At 40.1% G+C, this 20,364-nt stretch overlaps 1 protein-coding gene across 10 annotated transcripts in view; it reads right to left on the reverse strand.

Moving 5' to 3' along the window:
• Positions 1 to 11,418: 11,418 nt before the first annotated feature.
• The window catches only part of CPNE8 (copine 8), an 86,004-nt gene continuing 77,058 nt past the window's right edge, over positions 11,419 to 20,364 (reverse strand). For all 10 annotated transcript variants that reach the window (XR_011723960.1, XM_071733867.1, XM_071733870.1 and 7 more), the window contains 2 exons: positions 17,665 to 17,738; positions 11,419 to 13,428 (listed from right to left, as the gene is read on the reverse strand). Coding sequence is in view for 9 of the 10 variants with exons in the window: in XM_071733867.1 (XP_071589968.1) it covers positions 13,240 to 13,428; positions 17,665 to 17,738 (263 nt within the window). In the remaining variant the exon portion in view is untranslated. The remainder of the gene's footprint in view (positions 13,429 to 17,664; positions 17,739 to 20,364) is intronic.

Genomic DNA, 20,364 nt, shown 5'->3' on the forward strand with positions numbered 1-20,364 from the left:
GATCATTTAGTTTTCTTCACAGTAATCACAATTTAGATACTCCATAATATAATAAGACTGAGAAGGGAATAGCAACTGGAACAGTTCTCCAGCTTGTCAGGGCTGATGAGCTGCAGCACAGCATCCAGGCAGGCCCCGTCCTGCCCTGCTGGGCATATTGCTTGGTACTCCTGTTTGGCACAAACCTGCCCATTGCTGACCCTGCCAGGCAAGCACAACCACCCTGCACACCTCGGTGCCCCTGACCCCCCTGCAGCCCAACACGTGGTGACAGCCAGCAGCTGCCAGAGGCAAAGGGATGTATTTCAGCTCCTGCCAGCTCAGCTGGGCCTCTCTCTCCACAGTCCCTTGGTCACCCGAGTGCATGCTCAGTGTGGCCTGAGCATCCTGCAGAGCTGAACCCCAGTGCAGAGACACATCTGCTCTTGGAAAGTCACAGCTTGGCTCAGCATGGCTTTCCCATGGCTGGGAAAGTTTATATACCAACACAGAGCTTGGCGTGACTGCTTACATATTTTATACATAGGCCTACCTAGATTTGTTCTATCTCTGTAGAACAAATAAACCCCCTCTTGCTCTGTGCTGGGCTGTGAGCACTCCCTCTGCATCTGGCAGGGCTGGTGATGGGCAGTGGGGCCAGAGCCATGGCTGAAGTGTGAGCAATGCACAGAGCTCAGCTGCACCCTTACTGCTCCTGCTCTGAAAAGCCCAAGTGGCCAAAGAAGGGCAACAAAGCTAACAAAGGGTCTGGAGCACAAATCCTATGAGGACAGTCTGAGTGAACTGGGATTCCTTAAGCCTGCTTCTGGGCTATCATCTCCCCGCACTCAAAATTTCAGGGCTTTGGTGTGTGGTGCAATGTTTGAAGAATAAAGCATCACTCCTCCAGGCATTACATATCAGGGACGTCAAACACAGAAATCCTTCAGTGTGCTGAAGAATGTGTTATTGAGAAAAAAGACCCACAGCCTCAAACAGCTTTTCCTTTGCATAAAAACAGCAAAATTTACTTTTAATATAGCTATTCTGATCCAATTGGTAAGAGGAAACAATTTCCTGGATTCTGAATTCAAGACAGAAACAAGAACAAGCACACTGAAAAAAGACTGAAAAGGAAAACAGCTAACAACAGTAAGGGAAAAAAACATTAAAACTACATCTCAATGCAAAAAGAACAGTGACAATTTTTGTGTGGCTGCAGGATGTAGCTGACAGCATCAGCTTCTGAAGTGTTCCTCAAAATCTTGTATCTGTGTTAACTGTGAACTAGAAAAACTCCCTCTCTCATTTATAATCCAAAGTAATCTGGAATATGACTTTTGTACAAGCAGAAGAATACATATACTAGGGTATCTTCCAATATGACAACCCTAAAAAGCATGAGAAAAAACATGATATAAAATAAGATCGAATCTGATGTCTACATCTCCAGAATTGGTTTCCATCAGTGTGTACATTTCCAAGACATTACAACAGAACAACATGCAAGAACTTAAACCAGTTACTTAATTTCAACAATTTATAGGTGACAGTACATAGATTAGGATTGATTTTCCTAAATATAAGATCCTAACATTATTTTAGAGCCCCCAGGGTACTTACTACTCCATGGAAATTTGGGGGAGTCACCAATGGTATTAAATTACTCTACGGTTGAGGAAAGTGGATCCCACTCTCAGTGTAGCAGTCACTTTGTCCTACAGAGGTGTGATCACAGAGAGTGGCATTCATGGCTTACAGAGGACCAGGAAAGCTACAGTGAACTTTGCGAGAGCAAACAAGCGGGAGGGACTTTTCACAAGGGCGTGTAGTGACAGGACAAGGAGCAATGGTTTAAAACTGGAAGAGGGTAGATTTAGCTTAGACATCAAGAAGAAATGCTTTGGTGTAAGGGTGGTGAGACACTGGAACAGGTTGCCTAGGGAGATTGTGTGTGCCTCATCCCTGGGATTCCTCAAGGGCAGATTGGATGTAGCTTTGAGCAATCTGGTCTAGTGGGAGGTGTCCCTGCCCATGCAGGGAGGTTGGTACAAGATGATCTTTATATATGTATGGAGAAAAGAAGGCTGAGTGGATGAGGCTCTCTTCAACTACCTGAAAGGAGGCTATATTGAGGGGGGGGGTTGGTCTCTTTTCACAAGTAATACACAATCACGTCAAAAACAGCTCAGGTTGTGCCAGGGGAGCGTTGCATTGGATATCAGGAAAAATTTCTTCACTAAAAGTGGTGTCAGACACTGGAACAGGCTGCTCGGGGAAGTGGTAGAGTCACCATCGCTGGAGATATTTAAAAGACATTTAGATGTGGTGCTGACGAACATGGTTTAGGAGTGGACTTGGCAATGCTAGGTTAACACTGGGACTTGATGACCTTAAAAATCTTTTCCAAACAAAAGGATTCTGTGATTCCATGGGCAGGCCCTGACCCTTCCTCTCACTGAGCAGCAGCCAGCACCATTAGTAGGGCCTGGCTCTGTCATTTGCCTTTTCTTTCTGAACCTGAAGGAAAAAGAGCAGCAGGATAAAGTGAGGAAAAACCAGTAACCCATCACCACACATCTCCAGGTGTTCCAGGGGTTTGCAGAGAGAATCCAGGCTTGAGGAAGGCAGATGAAGGCCATGTGCAGGCCCTTGGGGCACCAGTGTGGGGAAGTTTCATGCCCATTGCCCCTCTCCCCAGTGCAGAGCAGTGGCAGCCCCAGGGATGCCTGTGGGGCTTGGGGCTTGTTGCCTCCAGCCCTAGAAAATGTAAATCAGCTCAGGCAACAGCCCTGCTGCCAACTGCTCCTGGCAGGGATCTGTATTCAACTGGTTTCACCTTCCCCTAACACTCACATATGTCCAGTGTCATCAGCAGAGCTGTTTCAGTACCATTTGCCTCTGACTTTGGTCTCTTCAGCAGTAACTTCTATTTCTGTAGATGATGGAAAAATAAAGAACCATTGCCAAGGATTTCCTAAACTCAGTCCCATGACCGTTTGCTGTTTCTGGGGCCTCCAAGTGTCCTCAGTGTGAATTCAGTAGCACTCCTTGCCATCCTCTGACTGTGCAGGGCTGGGGAGTGGCTCTGCCTCTCCCCTGTTGATGTCTGTGTCTGTCATAGCATCCTGCCCTGTCAGTCTCAGCCATCTCCTAAAAATTTGGTTTATTGTTTAGCAGAGTGATCTGGGAACCTCAGTCAGCTGTTAAACACAGTCTGCTTAGGTTTATCAGCATGGATGTGTGAAGGAAGAAGGACATCCTATACTGACATATGTTCTGGGGGAAGGATGGCAGTGGAAGAGGTCCCATCCCAGCCAGAAGCACCCATGGCCATGGTAGCTCTGTGGTGGGCAGCTGTGGGATGCTTTGCTGTGGAGTCAGCTCTGTCAGAGTCATTCCAAAGGGAGAATCTCCCCTGATAAAACAAAAATTGCAAATCCTTTTTAAATGTATTTTCTTCACCGGCTTTTTCAACTGCACTCATATCCCTCTCTCATCTCACCCCGTCAGCTCTCCACTCTCTCTCAGCTGCCAGACATCCAAGCTGCCTGCCAGGCTCCTAGCAGACATCTTCTTCCAGCCCCCAACCTCCCTGTGCTGCCCTGAGCCCAGAGCAGGGCCAGGCTCATGGTCCATGGTCCTCATCGCTGTGCCTAGAGCTGGGGCAAATTGTGACAGAGGGCCTGAGCTCTGATGTTTTGGATGCAAAGAAGTCAGCACAGGTACTACATGTCACCACAGTGGAGAACAGCAAGTTAACACCTTGTGCTGGGGTCCTTTCCTTTGTCCACAGTGGTTCCTAATAAATTAATTAAAAAAAATACATATTGCAGTCGTAGCCTTATACTTACTACAGGATGCTGCAATTACTCTTTGTTGAAGACCAACAGTATTTCTGCTCTCAGAGAGGCAGGTAAGGTAATGGACACCTTCCACAGTGCTCACTGCCCATCACACCCCATCTCAGGGCAAGGCAGGGCAGGGCAGGGACACCAACCTCCAGCCACTGACAGGAGCTGGGTTTCCAGCCCTCATCTGCCTTCAATCCTGGAGGAATAACCTTTCCACTACCTTTTCCCTCACTCCATTTTCTCCCTTTAGGAACCTAGGCTGCTACCTCATTCTCCAGTCATCACAGCCAGTCACTCTCATTTATCTTCCACCCACAATACAGAAGCAAGCCCTGAGTGCTCTATTTAGCACCAGGGTGTGCTTGCTGGTGATGCAGGATATTATCCCCTTGATTCCCAAAGCTTTCTTGGAAATGGTCCTAACTGGTTGGCTTTTACCTTATTTGCTGTGATGCTCATGTGAGTATTCTCAGAGCTGAGCCCTGCTCTGCCCTTTCCTGAGGGTGGGGAAACACTGGAACAGGTTGCCCAGGGAGCTGGTGGAGGCTCAGTCCCTGGAGACACTCAGGGTTGGTCTTGATGGGGTGCTAAGCCACCTGATCTAGTTGAAGATATCCCTGCTCACTGCATGGGGGTTGATTAGATGACCTTTAAACGTCCCTTCCAACCCAAAGCATTCTATGATTCTAAGCAGGGCAATGTGTGTGTGCTACCCAGGGCACACCACAGAGTCTCACTGGTCTGAGATGCCCTGGACACCTGTGCTGGGAGGAAAATGTTCTTAAATTAACACCTGGAACACAACTTGGTGCCTCTGCCTGGCACAACGTTGTGCTAGCTGGGTGTCCAAGCTCATTTAGTACCTGGGTGACTGTCCCTGCCTGGGCTGTGTTAAATAACCTTTCTCTTATTTCAGTCTAATGGGTTTTAAATAAAGCACTATTTCAGCTGTTTTTGCCATTGTTATAAAGAATTTTTGGAAGTTTTGTACTTCCTTGCAATGACAGGTAATAGATAGACCTATTGATAATGACTCAGGACATGCATAAATGAGCACATAAAACCTCTCTGTACTGTGAAATACCTAACAGTGGCAGAAAAAAAAAACCCAACTTGCTATTACTGTGGGTGTGTGCTTAAACATGTATTTCTTCTCTTGCTAATTCTTCCGGGGCAGTGGGAAATGTTGCAGTGCAGCTGACAGCAACTGTCGAGTAATGAAATGCTGCAATTCAATGGTTTTCCTCACCAGTTATGGTATCAGCTCCTTCCTATTTGCATTCCTCCAAGAGGCTTAGCAAGATGAGAAAATCTGTTTCAGAATCAATTGCAGCGAGTCTGCAATTGACTTGTGGGTTTGGGGTTTTTAAAGTCTTTTTTAAAGCTTTATCTGCTGAAACACCTCTTCTTGTGCCAGAGGGAAATTAGCAAGGGGTAAATAGGTAACTTCATTAGCAGATGCAATTTCTCCATAGTGTGCTACTCACTGAATCACAGAGTAAAATGCTAAAAAGGAGTTTTGTTCTAAGCTTTTTGAAGCACTACCAAAGTAGCATTTGTAGAGGCGATTTGTGTAGGCCTGAGTTAGAGAAAGGTGACAAGTTTTGAGGAGGTCTAGATGGGATAAACCAGGGATGACTCAGGTTTAAAACCAGTGGGGTTTCTTTTATCAAATGCTTGTCATGGTTGCAACAAAAGAGTGCCTGCAACTCCAACTGGAAAAGCAGACCATCAGCTGAACAGAAGGTCAGTGGGGATGGGCTTTATTAACCAACAGCTTGCACTGTAAAATGATTTTCCCTCCACACCAATTTATCTCTGAATTTAAACATGATGAACAGGCAAACCACAGATTTAAGGGCATCTGATAATGTTAATCCAATTATAGTTCTATTCCAATATCCCTTAAATGCTTCTTGAATTATCAAGAGGCTTAATCCTTTCTTATGAGTGAGTGAATTAGAGACATGAGGAAAATACCACTTCTTGTTACTGAAGAAACTGATTGTTTTGGTATTGGCCGGAGGATCCGACAGCACTTTCTGTGTCTCTCCCTGTAAAGGAATTGTAGAGAATATTTCTGTTGATTTCTTTTGGTTACTAGCTTAAACTGTGAGTTTTAACTCCCAAGCTGTTATTTACTACCCATGGTGACATGTGTGAAGTTCATTTCTTGAATGGCAGATACACATACCTGGCAGGGGACATTGAGCCAAGGTGTCAGGATTATAGAACTGACTCAATTATCAGTGGGAACTGAAGGCCAGTGGCCAGGAGATGAAGTGTGCAGAGATTTTGGTGCCCAGTTTGCAATGACAGTGACTGGCTCCCCAGAGTAGCCAGCACCATGTTGGAGGCCATGCTGGACACAATGATCTTTCTGGCTCCATCGCTTTGAGCTCAATTCTGAGATTCCCTTAACTTTCTAGTGTCTGCTGAGCATGTGCTTTCACATCCAGTTGGAAGCACTGATGCCAGCAGGGAGTTGGCCAGGCTGCTTACTCAGGCTTGTCCACTCATGGTCTGTCAGCCTCCCAAAGCACTCTGGTGGAGGGGAGATGTTCCATGCTGCAGGTGAGCAAGAAGACTGGAACATGGGGAATTGAATACCCACCCATTGCATGATCTCAGCCCTTTGATAACCTCTGTAAGTTTGCCAGAGAAACAAGTCAATATTTGCTGCTCTTCCATCAGCTCATTGCAGTTATGCCTAAAAACTTCAGGTGTGCAGACAGAGGCTTCCAGGTCACAGTGCTCTTGCACCAACTTGCTTGGCACATCTTCCTCCTCACCATTCACCATCCTGGTGTGACTGCTGTGAGACTGTAGCCTCTGGTTAGCTCTTCCAGGAGCTGGCCATTTCACCTGTCCACCAAGTGGACATCTCTGAAAAAACTCTTCATGAGCCAACTGAGTCCATCACTTTGAAAACAGGTGACTGGAAGCACAGATGTATTTCAGACAAATTCTCTCAAGAGCCCTCCTCAGCCATCCCAGTGCCTTCTCAACTACCCACACAATCCAGTCCTCTTCTCCCAGTGCATTATCCTTGCATCTATCTTAATTAGGTCACTTACATTTGCAGGATTGACAAATAGGGCTTTGGAAGGATATTTAACTATTTAATGTATAATTTCTCTGCTCAGACTGAGGCCACACAACTGTGCCATTCCTAATGGCTGTCCATCTTGTTCTAAATAATTTCTAGGACAGAGATGATGCAATTTCCCCTAGATGCACTAGAAGGGGTCTCCAGTTAGTTAGGGAGGTTTGTCTATCAGCCTGTATAAGCCTTTCTTTCTTCCAAAGATGATAACATCATCTGTCATCACTGACCTTTGAGAATAGCTCATTATAGCTCCCCTTTGCACAGACACAGTTACCACCATCCCCCTGGTCTTTTGCACACAAAACATACCTAAGAGCCTTAATTTTTCCTCATGGGTTAGAAATCATCTTCTTTTTTTCTCTCCTGGTCTCTTTCAAAATTTTCTCCATCCTCCTTAAAGTGTGGCCCCATGGTCCAGACAAAGTGCCAAGCTAAGCTAAGCACGACTTAGCCTGGAGCAATGATTATCTCCCTCCCCATATGAACACAACTGCTGCTGACGTCTTCCACAGTGATCTTTGCTTTTTATGCAGAAATATTACAATTTGATTCATATTCTGTTTGGACTCCAGCTGTAATCTCCAGATTGCAAAGGCCAGAACTGCTGCTTATCCAGGTATTTTTCATTTTCATTTCATTTGAGCTTATTTATTTCTCTCCTGAATGCAGTATTTTCCACTTTACTTTTCACAGCAGTTTATCTCACTGACTTCTGACCTTCCCTCCAATTAATCAAAATAATTTTTGAATTCTAAATCAGACCTCCCAGCCTGCAACCCTGTCTGAAAGATATATTTGTTGGTGCTATAAAAGTAGCCTCTAATTCCTTTGGTAATTGCATTAATGACAATATTTGCCAGAAAGAGCCATGAAGCTCCTGCTTCCCCCCCTGCTTTCCTCCAGGTTTGACAATCTATTGGTATTTTCTGTTCCCTCCTGCTCACAGACAGCAAGCAATCAAGGCTGTGTGCTCACTCCTGTACTTTTGGGGGATTTCTGCCGGTGCCAGTGCAAGTATTTAATGCCATAGTGATGACATTATTCACTCCTTTCTTCTCCACAGAGAAGTCCCCCATCCTGCAGTACCCCTGGCCAGTTCATTTCCCCCCGAGTTCCCTTGGCTGGTGATTGCATCCTGATGGCCCTCTCAGTTGAAGACACAGTGTTCAGCACTAATCACTTTGCACATGCAGTCACTTGCTCTGATTTCATGATCAGCCTGAAGCAAACTGAACTACATAACAGCCCAGGGCACTGGGATGCACAGACCACACAGTTATTATAACAATCATGTTCTTCTTGAGGCTGGGCAGAAGTTTTGCTCTCTGAGGAAGAGACCAATACAGAAGTGATGGAATTGCCCAGGGCACGGCCATGGGCTGCTGAGGCTGGGGATGGCTTTACCACCACCTGTGGCACACAGGGCAGGTTATCTCATGTCAGTTGTCTACCTTCTGTAGCATGGAATATCTGTATGACCAATCAATCACTTCAGTACCTTAGATTGTATGCAAAATAATCAAATAAGAATTCCAATGGTGAAATTCATTATCATCAAATGTTTGGCTATAGGCACACACTTAGAAATTTAGTACTCTATACCTTTTGTTTAGATGGCCAACTTGAAGATACAGTCATCTACAGTCACTCACATTCTAATGGCAGTGAACATAAATGCACAATGCTGGCTTGACAAAAAACCCTGAAATGACACCTTATCAATTCAGCATCAAAGAAACAATAATCCATCATGCAGCACTGAAGAAAATTTGTACTGTTGCCATAAAGCAATTTGAAAGAAAGTAAAAGTATGTTTCATATGAAAAATACGAGCAGTATGAAACAACCACTTAACAATGTGAACAGACACGGGCATGTCCTTCCTGAAAGCATTTCAGCTGCAATGGTACCAATCTGCCCCCCCTGATAAATTCCCACCAGCAGGGCTTGTCTGGAGCTCACAGAGTGCCCCTCACTGCAATAGCTCACTTCAGTCAACAAAAAGTTAGAGACAACCTCCAGCAGGGAGGCCAACCCCATGGAAACCTTCCTTGATCATTTGTTCAATTTGTTCCAACAGTCCTTGGTGACCTTACAGTCCTTGAAGACTTATTCCAGTTCACCCACATCTTAGCTGAAGTCTCAAAACTGGACTTGGTACAGTTGCTGAAGCATTACTATATTTTGAGAACAATGAAAGGATTTTCTCAAATAGCCCATTCAAAGCTTCTGCTTAGACACTTTCCCCTCAATGTCTATTTTGTGACCCACTGTAACCTCAGACATTGCTTTGCAGAATTGCTCTATTGCCAGGAACTACTGCAACTGTGAAGTAGGTTTTTGTTACGTGTTCTTATCTGCTTACCCTGGTTGAATTTGCTCTTCTTTCAGGTATTTTTCCTAATTCATAAAAATAATTTCAAGTTTTAATCCTATCTTTGGAAGTGGTTAAACTATCTCCAGTTGATGTAATCTGCCAATGCAATAGCCAGCTTTTCTATATCATGGCATCAATGGCCATGATTGAATCATATCAAAAACAAGACAGGTCCCTGTGGAACATCACTTGCTGTATTTTTCCAGCTTGATGATGAAAGACTGATACCATTTTTCTGAACAGTCTAACCAGTTTTACAGTATTTCATAACACTTCAAATGAGGTCATTATCTCCTGCTTTACTTTTAAAATGTCATGTTAAAGCAGATGTTTTTCTCTTCTGAGAGAAATATCCTGAAGCTCATTATATTGCTTTTCAAAAGACTGTTTCAAGAGCGTGTATTATTAACGAATTTTTATTTGTAGTTGTAAACCTAGGTCTAGCTTAATTTTTTTTTAATTGACTACTTAATTCAATTATTACCCCTCTTCTGTGAACCCTGAAGGAAAAAGAGAGTATTTCAGTTTTCCCTGATTTACTGGTTTGCTCACTGTTTTGTGAAATAAAGATCTCAGCTTTCCTTTCTGGTATGGGATTTGCCAGCCTTTAGAAGTCATCATTTATTTTGTGGTTTTTTTCTTTTTCATACAGTGAAAGCACCTGTGTTTTTACATTATCCATAGCAACACAGCCTCCCTTTCTATTCTTGTTGATTTTTCTGCTTAAAGTACTTCTGATACAGTTGTAATAGCCTCTTACTATGCTCCCTGGCTTCCCGCTGCGCTGGCATGATTTGTCATCGTGTCCTCTTATTAATTCCCAAAGATTATGATCATGTATCAGTCTGATTGTTTCAGCCATTTTATAAAGTATTCAGGAGTCAATTTCATCTGTCCCTACTTAGCTGAGAATTTCTAGCTTTTCAAAATGTGTTTTAAAGAATACCTGCTCTCTTGAACTCTGCTCCTCTCCTTCAGACACCTCTCTGAGGGACCACACAAACATTTTTGTGTAGTGAAGTGACCTGATTTGAGGTCCATGTAAATTCTCTTGTATGGGTTTGCCATCATTGCCTAAAATTATACAATTCTATTTTGTAACCATATCAAGCCTGTTTTTTTGTCCAGATTAGCAAACAATTCCTCACTAGTCAGAATTAAACCTAAAATAGTCACTTCCAAATTACATCCTCCATGAGACCATCCTTGCCCATTTGTAGGAACATTTGTACAGTGTGCACCCTGCAGTAGTATTTTTTGCCTGCAGTACAGAGAAAACATCTGTTCCATGATGGATACCAAGGGAAGTCTTTCAGAACAACTCACTTGTTACCTACCATGTCAGGTTTTACTTTTCTTAAACATAAATACTCCCTGCTACTCTTCAGTCACAGAAAATTATCAAGTGTTGGTAACAGCTATGATTTCTTGGGAAGGAGTATGAGTTTTGTGTTCCATTATTCTTAAGAATAAAGCTGGAGTAAAAATGGCTGCATGTGGTATTTTGGAGAAATTCAAGTTCTGACCATTAACTCTGATTTCTAGTACTGGGATGACTGAGGCGATTATGTGTCTCTACATAACAATCCTCATGCATGATAGAATCAGGATGCCAAACATACAGGGAATGTCACAGGTCTGGAAAGTGCCTCCTTTTCCCATACCTGGTCCACTGCTCACATCTATCTCTGTGCTAGGTTTAGAATCCAATCCCAGGCAGAAGTAAATACAGCACTGCAGAACAGAATAGGCCGGTACTTAGGCTGCATAGAAAAAAAAAATTTAAGTAATACTTATTGTTCCTTCACTTGCTAAATGAGTTGTTAAATTAGTTTCAAGACTGATCTTTGGATTAACAAAAAGTGCTGGTTAAATAAGATACAACTTATCCTAAACCAAACAGAAATTTGTCATTTTGGACTTAGAATGAAAAGCTGTTAAATACATGAGCCACTCGCTGGGAACCAATACAAATGTCAGCACAAAGATTTGCCTAACCAAATGAAACAACAGAAACAGAGTGTTAATCCAGTTATTTACAAAGTTCAACACTGTATGAAAATTAAATGCAGAGGATGAAGAACACCACCACCACGCAGTAGATTTAAACTTACTTTTTATGATGCACTTTCATCAAAATTCGTAGTTGTCAGGTATCAAATTCCACTCATGCAACATCAATCCACTAAGAAATACATACTTTGGTGAGAAAATTAAACTCCATACTCATGTAAAAACTGTTTTGAAATAAAAATAAAACAAGATTTATTTTTACAAAAAAAATCTTTTTTTTTTTTTCTTTTTTTTTTTTTCTTTTTTTTTTACTAACAGAATAATTGTCTGGAAAAAGTAATTTCCCACATGAGATAGTTAAAGGAAGTTAAACATATTTAAAAAATGGAAGATTCTGCATTTACATAGTTATGTGCCATTAATACTGAAGATATGCTTTCTGGCAAAAAATTATTCTCATGCTTAAAAAACGCACCTTAGTTTTGTATTGTACATTACAACATAGGTTAGTAATAAACAGGTTATATGCAATGAAAAAAGTTACATTACAAGACAGTTACAACTGTGACACAAAAAATTTAAAATGTTAATTTTTAACAGTATTTGAAGGCAATTCACAATCATTTCAGGAGTTTTGTGAAATTTAAGGCCATCAGTTCTAAATAAAATGTATCTGACACAAACTCACAAAACCGTGTCTCTTGTAAAAACTGTACATGCAAAACCATTTTAAAATTACACATGAACAGGCATATAATAAAATTTTTGGGTAGTCTTGTACACGAAATTGTGCACAAAGCAACATCATTGTGCAATTTTTAAACCAGTTAATTAACATTATCATTCATGCACCCTGCATGTAAATGTGATTAAATGACAATATTAATCCCAAATATTAAGAACCAGCATCCCTTTGAATGGGCAATCTAGACAAAAAAATTTTAAATTAAGTTTAAAACAGTCCATTATAAAATATCTGCTGCAGTAATTTCAAAAAGCTTATCTGATGCAAAGTTTCCAGTGCTTTAAGGAATACATGCTCAGATTTAATGAGCTCAATGAGTCAACTATAATACTCTGATAGTTCTGATTTGAGGTAATTTTCTTTAATTACTTATAGCAAGAAACTCATCTAATTTGCTTCAGTAACGAGCTTTAAAAAACTGTAAACTTAGATAATCCTAGAAATTGGAGAATCTCTGAAAAGATACATATACCTCCCCCTCAAAGTTGGGTTAGTCATAAGCCATATGTAATTATGATATTCACATCTTAGGAGCTTATTCTCAAACTGTGAGATGAGTGGATTACTGAGCACTGATTGAAGCAATTCATGTACTGCACAATACACACGTATTTGTCTTTTTCTTAGCTTTCATCTGTATTTCTGTGGACAAACATTCAAAGAGATATTGCTTCTCTTGTTACCTTGTGACAAACTATTGCAAGCCAGAAGACATGTGAGTCAATATTCCAAACTTTTATTCTTAAGAATAGTTATAAAAGTACAGAAATTTAAAAATAGTAACATGTAAACATTGATACAGAGTAATAGCATTCCTATACATTTATATATACACAGTATTCATAGAGGACAGAACCTTTTGAGTTGAAATCCCGATTTGTGCTTTCCCCTCCAATAAATACATCAGAAAAGTAGGGGGGTTTTGTCACAAAAAAAAAAAAAAAAAAAGAAAAAAAAAAAAGAAAAAAAAAAAAGAAAAAAGACTCAGAGAGCTAAGATCAACGTTTTGCTCCTACAATTTAAAAGCTTTCCAGTTGCTCATGCAACCACAGGAGAATTTTGGTATGTGAAGAGAATTTGCTTAGCTCCAAAAAGATACTGGAAGCAACTGCTGCATCCAGAGACTCTTGATTTGTGATAAATGCACAGCACTTGGGAGCAGTTATATCTGAGTCTGCAAGACATGAATTGGGGGTGTATAGGGTGGTGGTGCAGGTGATGGCTTTATTCCTCTGACTCTCATGTAGGACAGAAACTGCTCTGGGATCTCAGCTAAAACATCTTTAGCAAGTCTTGCCATGCTCAGCACATGGTTTCCACTTCTGTCAATGTAATCTCGGAATGGCACAAACTACAAAACAAGAGAGATGTTCACACGGGTTATTACGCAGACACAGAACACACCTGGCAACATAAAAATAACAAAGTTTTATCTAAGGAGTTAAGAGTACAGCTATATGCATTCTGACATAATTTATATATATGTATTTTGTGGTTTATAATATATATTTTTATATATACATTGTATTAAAATTTTTTTAAATCTTGTCCTCTAATAGAAAAAGTATCATGCTTTCACTTGGGTGAAGTTCTTCACGTAAGCCATGGCTGGTTCAGATTGCTGCATTATGTGTTCTGATTGGTTTGTCTCTCAATCTTCTTCATACAAGAAGGTAACTCTGCCTCAGAAAGCTATTCTTAGCTTACATTTCCTGCTTGTGGGACTCTCCTACCAGACTGCCTCTGCTCTGGCAGTTTATGAATGGAATTTTTGCCATCTGAAGTGAGCAAAGCAGAAAGGATAACTATATTCATACTAATGAATGAGATGCTTGTGCTACTAGTATAGAAAATGGAAACATCTGATTTTTACTCAAAGCAGAGAACAAGGGAGACACGTAATGGGTTAAGATATCTAACAGGTTATAACAAAGGGAAGGCTGATTTGAAATTCTGCTTGCTCGGATTTTGGAGCCAATATCAGGACAACAGCTGGGTGAGTTTTCTACTAGTGAGAAAGATCTATTCTGTCAGAGTAACCTTTATTCCAGATAGGAGCATCCTTTACATCCTCACTGTGTTGTGTCCAAGAATATACCAGGATTAATGGCAGAATATCAGGCAAAAAGGAACACGATTTTAGAGTATTAAGCTAGGAAGCAAGGTATCTGCAGCTCCAACATTAGTGGTCTTAACTATTTCTATGCTTATTTAGTAACTCTTCAATACAAGAGACAAGCACATACTGTGACATTTACTAGTACTGACTTTTCTGTTTCATAAAAAAACTCTGGTAATTTTCAGAAGCCAGCCCAGCACTGCCCTGTTTCAACTTCTTAAACTCGATCAACCTTTCCATAAGAATACATCTAATTATCCCCAGAAGCATGAAGTTAGAACAATACCAAGAGGAAACCAGCATCTCTGCAGCCTGCTGGTTTACACATTCAGCTGGGAGGGGGTAAGCTTGATGTTCATTTCCCCCTCATGTGGATATTCATTTTCTAATGCAATGGCACATGGAGTCTGAGTTGAAGAAAACGTGACCCATCCCAAGGACCTTGCCCACTAGTCTGCACACAAGAAAATTCAGGCCCCAGTCCTGCAGCAAAGGGGGGGTTATTTCAACTGTGCAGTTGTTGAGATGCAATGATACAGTACAGGTAGCCTGAATTTGCTCTTTATGGGATAGAGTTATTGGAGGAGCTGCAGGAATTATGGGCAGAGAAGCACACATCCAGGCAATGGGAAGTGAGGCTGAGTTAACGTAGGACAAGCAGGGGTGGCAGAGGAACAGAATGACAGATGGAATTAAAACCAAAGAGAAACTGAAGGTATGTAAAATGCTCTTTTGGTAGTTTGAAAGTTCAGTTCAAAAAGCTAATACACAGCAATTTCAAGGAAACAAGAGGTATATTATACAAGTAAGTATTTTTCCTAAAGCTTCTTAAATAGAAAAATGATAATGAAAGAGAGGAAATAAAATAAATTGAGGAAAATTGCAACACATATAATACAGAGTCCCTACACTACGTCTGTATATCAGCAAGGAGGGAAAAAACAAGGTCATGCCTTTACGTGAATTGCAGTCAGTAGTAAATAGATACAGTGACTCACTGTTAGCACACAATTTTTCTCTACTAATTTCATGTAAATATTTCACAATATTGAATGTTAAAATTAACAGTTAATTTCACCAGCTAACTTTAATTAACCTAATACACAAAAAGATAAACGTTTTATAATTGAGTATTTAATTCTATAAAAGCAAGTCAGTTTTATTCTGCCCGTTTATTTATTCTAAATATTATTTATTTATATTTTTTATAATATAAAAATATTATTTATTTTTGTATAAGATAAAGGTCATACAAAACCTAAAGGGTTTGACATTATCCCTTTTTGTTTATTTAGTTAGCTTATAATGTATTTGTTATTATTTACACTGAAAAGGAGCACAGAATAATACTGCCTTCAGGTAGTTCAATATGGCCTGGGACACAATTCTGATTGAAATATGTTAGTACTATATAAATGGTTTATTACATTTCTGATATGCCATGAATTCTAAAAAACAGAAATGTATTAATTTAGTATTTTTTATTTCTGAGCAGAAATTAGAATATTTCTGATGCACAACTTTTTCACAAATCTTGTTCATAGCATTTGAATAACTATCCATTTATGTGCTTTGAATGTAAAAACCAGCAGCTTTTGGAGCTGCTGTTGTTTGGAGAAATTATCATAAAAACATAGAATGGTTTGGTAATTATGTATAATTATACTATGTACATTTAAATGCACTTAAATGCAAGTGCAATGCATGCCAAAGATATCTGAATTAGCTTTAAAAAATCTGAAATGGCACAGGGCTTTGCAGAAATACTGGATTAGGGTTCAGAAAAGTTACAGTTTCAGCATACGTAAATGAAAACAAATATACATGTTCCAATGCTTATCAGCTGCAATACTACCATAATTATTATTAAAATATTATCATCTGCAATATGAGCTATGTGTATAGCTCTCTCCATATATATTGTCTCTAAATATATTCTTTCTCTATATTCTACTAACCAACAATAGTTTAAAAATCAAGCCTGGCTTGGAGAAAAATAAGACAAAATAAGCAAGAGGAAAAAAAAAAAAAGTGAAAAATAGGAAGAATAAATGGAGAAGAAATGACAGATCTAAGGTAAGCTTTGAGCCCAAGAATGCCTGGCAGTGTTTAAGAGGCATTTATTTGAACAATGCCCTTAATGACATGATTTAACTTTTGATCAGTCCTGAAGTGGTCAGGCAGTTGGACGAGATGACTGCTGTAGATCCCTTCCAGCTATTCTATTTCATAAATAGAGAGTTCCAGGAAAATCTGCCTTCCATAGGAGACTTAGTTTTAGACAGATTCCATTCTTCTACAGTCATCAGGTTGATCCAAACTTTCCATAGTTTACTGCTTTTCCAATGTCAACTTCTTTAATACTTTACTTTAGCAAAGAGGGATGAGTGTGCTGGGCTATCTTTCTTTGCTTCACTCCACTTTAGTGTCACGTGAAAAAAAAACCCAACATACCTAGTTAAATTTATTTGAGCAGGAAAATAATAATGAAATTAAGTTTCTCCAGGGGGTAGCAATGAGAAGGCAAGATGGGAAGCCTGGAGCACAAATGAAGTATGTAATTTGGACAGCCTGTGGAGCTCTAGCTATCTGCAGCTCTGAGGGCAGGGATGATGGTGGATGTGTCTGCTGTCCCACCTGGCCAGTGATTGCCTTGGTTTGAATGACAACTGCTGGACAGACAGAGTGACTGTAGAGAGCAGAAAGAGAACCAGAGGACTTTGGCAGAGAAACTGAGGTATCCATGGAATGCACATGAGTGTAGCACTGTTAGGGCTTGGGTCAGACACAAAAACACAGATCACAGAATCATAGAATAGTTTGGGTCAGAAAGGGACTTTTAAAGCTCATCACTTCTAACCCCCTCCAGTGAGCAGGAACATCTTTCACTAGATCAAGTTGCTCAGAGCCCTGTCTAACCTGATATTGAATGTTTCCACGAATGGGGCATCTACCACCTCTCTGGGCAACCTGTTCCAGCTGTCATCTGTGGTTCCTTAAAGGGGGAGACATTTGCCTCGTTATATATGGCAGACACAATGCAGGAACTGGGAGACACTCCTGGTCTTCTGGACTTACAGTTGGAGGTAAGGAAAGATACCCTGGGCATCACACGTGCATTTATTAGAGGATTAGTTATTGCCAACCTCCATAAAGCTGCAGTTTTTCTTTATGGAATCATAGTAAGATTGCAGTACAGAGCCTAAACCTTCTCCCATGGCTGTATAGCCCAGAGAACTCATATCAGTGTGGCTGCTGTGAGGGATCATTCCCTAATGAATGCAAATACACTACTATGTGTTATACAAAGGCTTATAAGTATCACAGAGAGTTTCTGAGCTGTTATGAACAGCTGAAGATAAAGTATGTTAGTGCTAAGGTAAAATGAAAGGTAGAAGTACAGATAGAAATAAGAATTCAGAACAAACAGGATAAGTAAAATCTATTGGAGTAAATTTTATCTCTCACCTGCACAATGTCTCTTTCTGCAAACTTTCCTCTTGAAGAAATCCTCACTACATCACCATCCAGTTCTTCCATAGCTATAAAACCAAAACAAAATTAATTATGAGTTCTGCTACAAAACAGAAACAATCTTACTGAGAAAAACTTTCAGTAGTTTCCAATTTCAAGCAACAAAAGAAACAACTCTTAATTAAGTAACTCTTTCGGATAATTTGTGCCATAAAATACATCACGCTTTGTTGTCACTTTGCATTTTTTCACTCTGACAATATATACTTCTGCCTTTACCATAATCTTCAAAACAATAAGGTCCTTATCCTTCCAGCTCTTGAACCAGCAAGAATATACCAGCTTTGGTAAGGCTGTGCTTATACTTTCATTGGTACAGAACAATTAATTTTCAGCAATTATTCTTGCAGAAGATATATAGGATATGGCACAAAGAGCTAATAACTCACATTCATAATGGAAAAATAATGGTTCCTAATGCATAGAAATGAGGGATTCTTAAAAAAAACACAATTTCTTAAATTTATCAGGTAATTCTTCCTGTATTGTTCTGAACAGGGTCCTGGAACACTAGAATTGTCCAGACACCCAGAAGGCATACCTGATCTCTGGTCAGTGTTAAAATGGAGGGACTTGGGATCACAGAGTATTTCTCAGCTGTTAGCTCTGCAATCACAGCCCTTCTTTCAGTATACCCTATGAAAATCTGCCTCACTCAGCTTCTCAGGGTTTTACAAATAGGGCTGAGGTTACTGCAACCAGCATATCAAAACCTAGTTCTTCCAGTGCAAGAACTAGAAAACATGAATGATGCTATCAGGAGACAAGTTCAAACCAAAGACCATGTTTGTTCCAAAAAAAAAAAAAAAAAAAGAAAAAGAAAAAAAAAATTAGAAAAAAAAAATTAAAAAGAAAAAATTGGAAGGTCTGTAAAGTTCTATGCCAAACAAAGCTGTTGTTGTAAAAAAAATGTACACATGTTCAAACCAGGAGACTGAACAAGCATTTGAAGGAGAGATCCACTGAAAATTTCCAAATTAGACATAAAATAACAGAGTAGCTAGGGTTGGAAGGGAAGGGACCTTAAAGATCATTGAGTTCCAACCTCCCCCTTCATGGGCAGGGACACCTCCCACTAGACCCGTTCCTCAAAGCCTCATCCAACCTGGCCTTGAACACTTCCAGGGAACAGGCACCCACAACTTGTCTTGGCAACATGTTTCAGAGTCTCACCACCCTCACAGTGATAAAGTTCTTCCTAATTTCTCATCTAAACCTCCTCTTGCAGTTTGAAACCATTAAACCTCTCCTAAAGCAGAACCAAGGTTTGACTGACATTTGAATTGTAAGAAAATGTGCCTGGAACATACATCCTCCTACACATACACTTCTCCAGTGTCCACATCAGACAGAGTCTGTTGTTTCTTCCAGAAGGAATTTATGCAGATGGAAAATTAATTTCTCTGCTCTCTTGGACACTGAGGCCCTACAGATTTGGCACACATCTACTTGGTGAATTTCACTGAGGCAGTAAACTCATGGAGAGTGAGTCCAAAGATGGAAATGGTGCCCTGCAGTAAAAACAGAATCTTGCCTTAAGAGAAGTGACAGCAATGTCACCCCCAAGCCTCTGCAAAGGCAACATCCAGAAGTAGAAAGCAGGCAGAGTCTACATGTCCTGATGGAGTTAAGGGCAGCCTGGGCAAACCCAAAGGACTGGACAAACAGGGTGAGTGGGAAAAGACAAAGGAGGTGAGAGAAAAAAATTTTAACATATGACTAAAGTTGGAACTCTCAGGGGGGAAAATGAGGGTTTGCAAATTTCTCTCATAGACATTTATGAAGATAAGCTGCCTTTGCTCATTGGGGCATACAATGATCTGAAATGTAAGGGTCCATCTGGACAATAGCTCCAAGGAATAACTGTCACAATTATCAATTATCATTTAAATTATCACTAATATACCATTATTGCAAAAAAGCATTAGAAATTCAACCCTCATTAAATTATTTTTTTAATTTTTATCTCTTGTAATACTCTTAGAATATTTGCACAAGAACTAACAGGTACAGTCATTAATTACTATATACATTATACACCTGTGGTAGTACTAAACATGTTTAATTTATAAAAGAAGACATGCTGTCTAACCAGAAGTACTGGAATTAAAAAAAAAAAAAAAAAGGATGGAGTACTTTTGAGGAATAGATAAACACGGAATGTCTACACTTCATAGTGCAGTGATATTCATGATGGCACTTAACAAATTACTCCAAATAAAAAAAGCAATTTTTTGCAACAGAGAAAATTATTCTGGAATGTGAATGCCTATGTAAATAGACCTGGTAATTTCTCTCCTGCTGTAATATTCTCTCAAAGCTGCTAAACAGTAAGGCACTCTTCTGTTATCTAGTGAAACCCATTTTAAGCCAGATCACCATCTAAAATGCATTCATTTTTCTCAGCATTTTATTAATGCAGTAAGAACAGATGATCAATACTTCCAGCCAGCTGACACTTCATAATGCCACTAAGTATCTGTGTTGAAAAAACTCAACATTAGTTGAGTATACTTATTTTACTATGAGGTTTTCCTCCCCCCTCATCTTCTGGAGCTCTGTAAATGCTGAGCTCCCATATGGTTCTGTGACCTGAACAGAGAGCCTGAGGGGTTACATAGCTCTACATGGTAG

The sequence above is a fragment of the Heliangelus exortis genome, chromosome 1, assembly GCF_036169615.1.
Source record: "Heliangelus exortis chromosome 1, bHelExo1.hap1, whole genome shotgun sequence".
NCBI classification, from domain to species: domain Eukaryota; kingdom Metazoa; phylum Chordata; class Aves; order Apodiformes; family Trochilidae; genus Heliangelus; species Heliangelus exortis.